The sequence below is a fragment of the Rhinopithecus bieti genome, unplaced genomic scaffold (genome assembly GCF_001698545.2).
Source record: "Rhinopithecus bieti isolate Rb0 unplaced genomic scaffold, ASM169854v2 scaffold_13207, whole genome shotgun sequence".
In the NCBI taxonomy this organism is placed as follows: domain Eukaryota; kingdom Metazoa; phylum Chordata; class Mammalia; order Primates; family Cercopithecidae; genus Rhinopithecus; species Rhinopithecus bieti.
This window is the reverse complement of record NW_016807866.1, coordinates 5555629-5563873: the sequence shown is the minus strand read 5'-3', so window position 1 is coordinate 5563873 and position 8245 is coordinate 5555629. Positions and strand designations below refer to the sequence as shown.

The 8245-nt window shown below is 45.4% G+C and overlaps 1 protein-coding gene across 2 annotated transcripts in view; it reads right to left on the bottom strand.

Annotated features, from left to right (window-relative positions):
* Positions 1-8245, bottom strand: part of DOP1B (DOP1 leucine zipper like protein B) — a 122853-nt gene that overhangs the window by 111734 nt on the left and 2874 nt on the right. For both annotated transcript variants that reach the window (XR_001887647.1, XM_017883968.1), the window contains exon 2: positions 2552-2715. Coding sequence is in view for 1 of the 2 variants with exons in the window: in XM_017883968.1 (XP_017739457.1) it covers positions 2552-2689 (138 nt within the window). In the remaining variant the exon portion in view is untranslated. The remainder of the gene's footprint in view (positions 1-2551; positions 2716-8245) is intronic.

The window sequence follows — 8245 nt, the reverse complement described above, 5'->3', positions numbered from 1 at the left end:
GGGGGAGGGGGGAATGGGGGGCAACTGCTGAATGGGTATGGGTTTCCTTCTGGAGTGATGAAATCGTGTGGAACTAGAGAGCAGTAATGGTTGCACAACATGGTAAATGTACTAAAGGCCACTTAACTGTGTACTTTAAAATGGGTAAATGGTGAATTTTGTGTTATGTGAATTTTATCTTGATAAAGAAAAAGAAAAAACAGAAATAATGAAGACTGTTCCCTCCCTAACAATAAATATGCTGTTTGGCTGGGCACGGTGGCTCACGTTTATAATCCCTGCACTTTGGGAGGCTGAGGTGGGTGGATCACTTGAGATCAGGAGTTCGAGACCAGCCTGGCCAACATGGTGAAACCCCATCTCTACTACAAATACAAAAAAATTATCTGGGCATGGTGGTGGACACCTGTAATCTCAGCTACTCGGGAGGCTGAGGCAGGAGAATCACTTGAACCTGGGAGGCTGAGGTTGCCATGAGCCAAGATTGCGCCACCGCACTCCCGTCTGGGTGACAGAGCAAGACTGTCTCAAACAAAAAAAAGAAAAGAAAAGAAAAGTAGGCTGTTCTTATAAACCAGGAGGGATGAGTACTGAAACGGTGAAACATCCAGAAGAATGTGGGACTCAATGGGGTTCTACTGCTTCTCCCTTTCCCCTAAAAGAGCAATCCACCTTCATGCAAGTCTGTGAATGCAGTCTTCAATCACCTGGAGAATTCCTGAGATAGAGCTGTACAACCAAAGAATTTGCAAGCCCTTATTTCCTGTTTTAAAGACCTTAGAAACATTTATCCACCCCAGCCAGCATGGAGCCGTGACATTTACATGTCGTAAATATGCCTTGCAAAACACCAGCAGTTTACCGGCTGAGCTGTAAGAGCTGCCTATCTCCAGCATGCCTGATAGCCATCTGTGGAGGCTGCAGGGTCAGGCTGCTGAAATTCTTAACTCACCCCAGTTTCCCTGGTGTGTTTGGCCTGGCGAGCTGAGATCTGCAGAGTAGAGTGAGACATCTCCTAACTCCCACCTAGCGCTTGGGCTCCAAACTCAGGTCCTGTCCAAACAGCAACAGAGCCAGGTACAGTTTCTCTAAGCCCAAATATCATCTACCTACATCTTACAGTGGTCATCTGAGCACTTGAAGGTCCCTGTGTCACTTTCTTTCTGGGAAAGAAAGGATGGGAAAATATAATGCTCCCATCTATAGGTCACTTATATAGAGGTGTGGTTCCTAACCTTTTCCTAACCAGGGACCCGTTTTGTGGAAGACAATTTCTCCACAGATGGGGTGGCGGAGGGGCAGGAGGGCGGAAGGTTGGTTTCAGGATGAAACTGTAGATCTGCTGTTGCACCACCTCAGATCATCAGGTATTAGTTAGATTCTCATAAAGAGTGGCCAGGCTTGGTGGCTCACGCCTGTGACCCCAGCATTTTGGGAGGCCAAGGCGGGTGGATCACTTGAGGTCAGGAGTTCGAGACCAGCCCGGCCAATGTGGCGAAACCCAGTCTCTACTAAAAATACAAAAATTAGGCAGGCGTGGTGGCACATGCCTCTAATCCCAACTACTCGGGTGGCTGAGGCTAGAGAATTGCTTGAACCTGGGAGGTGGAGGTTGCAGTGAGCCGAGGTTGCGCCACTGTACTCCAAACTGGGCAACAGAATGAGACTGTCTCAAAAAAAAAAAAAAAAAAGTCTCATAAAGAGCATGCAACCTAGATCCCTCGCATGTGCAGTTCACAATAGGGTTCATGTTCCTGGGATAACCCGCTACCACCACTAACCTGACAGAAGGCAGAGCCCAAGCGGTAATGCCCACTCATACCGCTCACCTCCTGCTGTGTGTCCCCGTTCCTAACAGGCCACAGACTGGTACCGGTTAGCGGCCTGGGGGTTGGGGATCCCTGATATAGAGGACAAGGTCAAGCCCACATTTGACCAGTTTTGGTTTTCCTAGATCTGATTTCATACACACACACACACACACGCACACACGTACGTACGCACGCACAAGCACACACACACACAAGTTCTGGGCAGATTTCAATATTTATTTCAACTTCCATTCTTCTAGGAGTTACCAGACAGCAGTAAAAGAATCAAAAAAGTACATCAAAGAAGAAAAATAAATAAAAATCCTAAGGAGTATACAAAGAACAGTCTTTGAATGCCTAATTTGACAATTTTAAATTGTATCTTGTCTAGACATAAATACTGTTAAGAAAAAGACTGTTCAACTACATGAACACTATATATAATTTTATGCTCAGAAAAAGATGGAAGGAGGTACATACACTGATAGGTTAACAGTGGGTAACACTGGAGGACAGAATTATGAGTGGTTTTTTTTCTTTTCTGTATTTTCTAATTGTTGTAATCATCATTGTATATATAATGGCATTTCTTTGAAATAATATAAAGATTATACTGCATAATATGTAATAATATAAAGATTATAAAATACAAATAATATAACCATGTAATTTCTTGTAATAATAAAAAGACAATTACATCCCCACTTCCACGCAATCCAAATAGGATACACCCGACATACCTTGTTGAGTTTGCCAAGTGAAGATATGAGATCCGCCCATTCACTCGAGGACTCAAAATTTCTCAAAGCCTTTTCAATCACTGAAGAGTAGCTTCTGTATCTGTAATCATTTAAGAGCTCCTGCTCTTCTGGATCCATCTTACATTCTCACAGCAGAAAAGTATCTAAAAGCAAATCAAAAAATAACCAAATGAGAGAGCCATTCGGGGATACAAATCATTCCCAACCCAGAGCTACAGAAGACAGGTGTCCACAAACACTACTGTGCACAAACTCGCTGGGCAATCCTGTTCAAATATTTAGCAAGGCTTCTGGGCCAGGCACTGTGGGAGATGAAAGATAAACAGTTCCCACCCTCGTGGATTCTGGGGGAGAACAGGAAACAGGAGTAGACAGCATAAGAGTGCTAGGGCTCCAAGTAATTGACAAAACTAATTCCAGGATCAAAGCTGCTAGACTATATGTTGTCACCAGCTGGTAATTTTGAATGAGCACGGCCCCTCCTATCATATGGAATTTTTTATTTTATTTTTTATTTCTTATTTTTTGGAGGCAGGGTCTTACTCTGCCACCCAGGCTGAAGTGCAGTGGCATGATCATGGGTCACTGCAGCCTCGACCTCCTAAGCTCAAGTGATCCTTCCTTCCACCTCAGCCTCCCAAGCAGCTGGGACTGTTGGGATGCGTCACCATACCTGGCTGTTTTATTTAAAGTGTGGCAGGCATCTACCCAGCATGCCTTGTTCTCCTTTTCTGTACTAAGGGAGCACTGGTTTTGTTCACAGTAACACTATAATTCCCAGACTCCCTTGCATCTAGGTGGCCATGTGATAGCTCTTGACCAATGAGATGTCAGTAGAAGCTGTGGGTCAAAAAGGCAATTGGAAAGGAAGCAGACTCCCTGGCATAAGCCTTTGCCCTCCATTCTTCTTCTTTCTGCCTGGAACAAAGGCATGATGTTGGAGTGAAGCTATATCTTGCAACTGTCATGAAACATGCACAAAAGTCACAAACTAACGATGGCTGAGTGGAATGACAGAGTCCCTGCAGCCCCAGATGGCATGGTGAAGGTACCACATGCCAACTCCGGATGCTGTAATGTCTGGTGTATGTTTTCTGCACATAACAGCTGTTTAAGCCTCTGTTCAATCAGGTTTTCTGTTATAGCCAACCACAATCCTAATTGATATATGAGGACAAATAGTATTTCACTAGAACGCTCAGTCTGAAAGGAAAGACAAATACAGAGCAATGCCATACAGTTAAACACAAGTGAATGCAGTTAGCTGGGTAGATTGCTAAACAAGTTGGATGTAGTCAATCAAATAAAAAGGCAAATATGGTAAATGGAAGAAACTGAACTGAAGGTACAACACGTTCATTAAGCTTGAGTCTTTCATTTACGGGCCAGTACAGTTATAAAAATTTCATGAAATCTCATACTTCAATATCCAATCACTCCAGACCCAATCCAATCTTCACCAGGCCATCACTTTCTTTTCTTTTTTTTTTTTTTTTTGAGACAGAGTCTCACTCTTGTTGCCCAGGCTGGAGTGCAATGGCACAATCTCAGCTCACTGCAAACTCTGCCTCCTGGGTTCAAGCGATTCTCCTGCCTCAGCCTCTCAAGTAGCTGGGGCTACAGTCACGTGTCACCACACCGGCTAATTTTTGTATTTTTAGTACAGATGGGGTTTCACTATGTTGGTCAGGCTGGTCTTCAACTCCTGACCTCGTGATCTGCCCACCTCGGCCTCCCAAAGGGCTGGGATTACAGGCGTGAGCCACCACGCCTGGCAACCACCACTACTTTCAAGTCACCAATGGCAGAGGTCCTTTCTGTTTCCTCACTTTACCTCTCAGTGGCACTCTGCAGCAGACCACTTCTTCTCCAAGCAGCCTAGCAGCTTCCACTTGGCCCAAATACTCCTCTGGCCCCTCCAGCCCCAGAGCTTGTTTCTCACCTACCTCTCTGAAGTTCTTTCTTCCTCCTCTACCAACTGCTAAATACATTCCCTGGAGGCCGGGCATGGTGGCTCACACCTGTAATCCCAAGCACTTTGGGAGGCCAAGGCAGGCAGATCACTCGTGGTCAGATATTTGAGACCAGCCTGGCCAACATGGTGAAACCCCATCTCTACGGAAAAATAAAATAAAAAAAAATAGCTGGGCATGGTGGCACACACCTGCAGTCCCAGCTACTTGGGAGGTTGAGGCAGGAGAATCGCTTGAACCCAGGAGGTCGAGGTTGCAGTGAGCCGGGACTGTGCCACTGTACCTCAGGAAGGGTGACAGAACAAGACTCTGTCTCCAAAAAAAAAAAAAAGAAAGAAAGAAAGAAAGTGAAGACTTTGAAAGGTGATTAAATTATGGGATTAATGCCCTATTAAAAGGGATACTAGCTGAACGGAGTGGCTCACATCTGAAATCCTGGGAGGCCAAAGCAGGTGGATCACTTGACTCCAGGAGTTGGAGACTAACCTGAGCAATATGGTGAAATCTCATCTCTACAAAAAATACAAAAATTAGCAAAGTGTGGTGGTACATGCCTATAGTCACAGGTACTCAGGAGTCTGAGTTGGGAGGATCACTTGAGCTTGGAAGATTGAGGCTGCGGTGAGCCATGATCATGCCACTGCACTCCAGTCTGGGCAACAGAATGAGACCTTGTCTCAAATAAATAAATTAAAGAGACCTGAGGGAGCCTGGCTGTTCTTTCTACTGTGAGGACACAGCTAGCAGGCCCTACCAGACACTGAATCTGCCAGCACCTTGATCTTGAACTTCTCAGCCTCCAGAACTACAGGAATATATTACTGTTACTTATAACAGAAATACCTAGTTTACACTATTTTGTTGGAGCAGCCTGAATTAACTAAGACAAGCATCCATCAACAAAATATAGTCTATCTGCAAAGGAATGCTGAGGCAATGGAAAGGAACCAGGTACTGATACGTGCTGCAACATGGATGCATCCTGAAAACACACGCTTAGTGGAAGACGCCAGACACACAAGACCAGACATTGTAAGATTCCATTGATATGAAATGCCCTCCACAAGCAAATCTAGAGAGATGGCAGTAGGTTAGTGGCTGCCTAGGTGCGGTGAAAACAGAGAATAACTTCCATTGGGAATAGTGACCTTTCTGAGGTAAGGCAAATGTGCTAAAATGGGATGATGGCGATGCTTGCTCAACTCTGTAAATGTATGAAAAAATCACTGAAATTATATGGGCACAGTGGCTCATGCCTGTGATCCCAGCTACTCCAGAGGTTGAGGTGGGAGGATTGCTTCTGCCCCGCAGCTTGTGACCAGCCTGGGTAACATGGCAAGACCCTGTCTCAAAGACAACACCACCACTGAATTATATACTTGAATGAATTTTATGAGCTGCAAATTATAGCGCAATAAAGCCGTTTAAAAAAATAAAACTAGGCCGGGTGTAGTGACTCACGCCTGTAATCCCAGCACTGTGGGAGGCTGAGGTGGGTGGAACATGAGGGCAGGAGTTCGAGACCAGCCTGGCCAACATGGTGAAACCCTATCTCTACTAAAAATAGAAAAATGAGCCAGGCATGGTGGCTATAATCACAGCTACTCAGAAGGCTGAGGCAGGAGAATCACTTGAACCTGGGAGGCAGAGGATTCAGTGGGCTGAGATTGCACCATTGCACTCCAGCCTGGATGACATAGCGAAACTCTGTCCCAAAGAAACAAACCAAAAAACCACTAAATTCTCAATTCCATCTGCTCAACATGCTCCTTCTCCAGGCTTTCCCTTCTCAGAAAGTAGCCCCTTCACCTGTGGGATCATTCTAGACTCTTCCTTCTCTTCACCTGCCACGCTCAACCCCAGTCCTGTTTGTCTCCTCTTCCTAAACACCTGTTGACTCAATTGTTCTCTGTCTCCGCTGCACCGCAGTCTGGGCTGCCTGTTCCCTGCATGTTTGCAGAAGCTTCCCAATGATTCTCCCACACTTGCCCCTTTCCAGTGCCTTTACACACAGTGCTCCAAGAATCCTCTTAAAACATAATGCATACAACTGCCATGTTTAAAATTGTTTCCATAAAGCTTCAAATAAGGCCAGGGGCAGTGGCTCATGCCAGTAATCCCAGCACTTCAGGAGGCTGAGGCGGGTGGATCACCTGACGTCAGGAGTTCATGACCAGCCTGATCAACATGGAGAAACACTGTCTCCACTAAAACTACAAAAAATTAGCCAGGTGCGGTGGCACATGTCTGTGATCCCAGCTACTCGGGAGGCTGAGGCAGGAGAATCGCTTGAACCTGGGAGGTGGAAGTTACAGGGAGCTGGGATTGCGGCACCACACTCCATCCTGGGCAACAGAGCGAGACGTTGTCTCAAAAAAAAAAAAAAAAAAGAAAAGAAAGAAAGCTCAAAACAGAACCAAACAACCCCTTTTCCAGCTTACAAGACTCTACCCACTTCTCACTGCACCCTCCAACCCCAGGACAAACCCATCCTGCCACAGAGCCTCTGCATTCATGCCTCTCTGCAAAAATATACTGCACCTTGCACACCCAGCCACAAAATAAGACCGTCTACTCATTCTTCCCAGGAAGGCCTGTCCCTTTTTCTGAAATAACTGCCTTCACACGTTTTGAAAATATTAAGGAAAAGATGGTAATGAGAGCTGGTAGTTTGTTCCTTTTGCCAAGTAAAGACTAAGAAGTTGATATATCCAAACAGTCCATACTATTTTTTTTCCAGAAAATTCACAGTTCTGAAACCCAGCATCTCTAAACCACCGCAATACTCCAATGGGGCACAGTCTGTTCACTCTTCTAAGTGTCTAAACATGGGGGAAACAAACATAAAGAAGACAAGGTCCCTACTCTCATGGTTCACAGCCTAATAAAAGTGGAAGTACATGGTCCCTACTCTCATCGTTCACAGCCTAATAAAAGTGGAAGTACCTAAATACATAATTCCAGTTTAATGTGGCTCACATTAAAATACCTAAATACATCATCTCAGTTTAACGTGGCACACATAAGTGTCAGAGGGTGGAAAAAGTGACCTTGCTCTTTTTAACACACATAAGTGACAGAGGGTGGACAAAATGACAGAGTCTGATGATAGCAAGAGGAAACTCAGCCACCGGCAGAGGAGTCCTCAAAGTTGAGAAGTGTGGGCGGCTAGAGTTACCAGGAAGAGGACTGTGATAAGATGTGTATTGACAATAAGGTGTGTATTTAGAAGGTGGGGTGGCAAGGGACGCCACTGCTCATGGCAAGGAGGGCATCAGCCAGGTAAGAGCAGGTAGCTGGAGCAGTTCAATGTTATGGTTGGCCATATGAAGAAAGTGCTATTTGGTGTAACTACCAGCACAGGTGAGAAGTTTGGAAACTGTCATTCATGCAAGCTCCTTTATTTCAAAATATGGGGCATGTGGTATGCTACCAAGCAAGTCTTCTGGGTGAGCTTGGAAAATTCACCTTGGAAAATTCACCATTTTCCAAGAAAATGCATGCATTTCTTTTTTTTCTTTCTTTTTTTTTTTTTGAGACGGAGTCTCGCTCTGCCACCCAGGCTGGAGTGCAGTGGCCAGATCTCAGCTCACTGCAAGCTCCGCCTCCTGGGTTTACGCCATTCTCCTGCCTCAGCCTCCCGAGTAGCTGGGACTACAGGCGCCCGCCACCTCGCCCGGCTAGTTTTTTGTATTTTTTA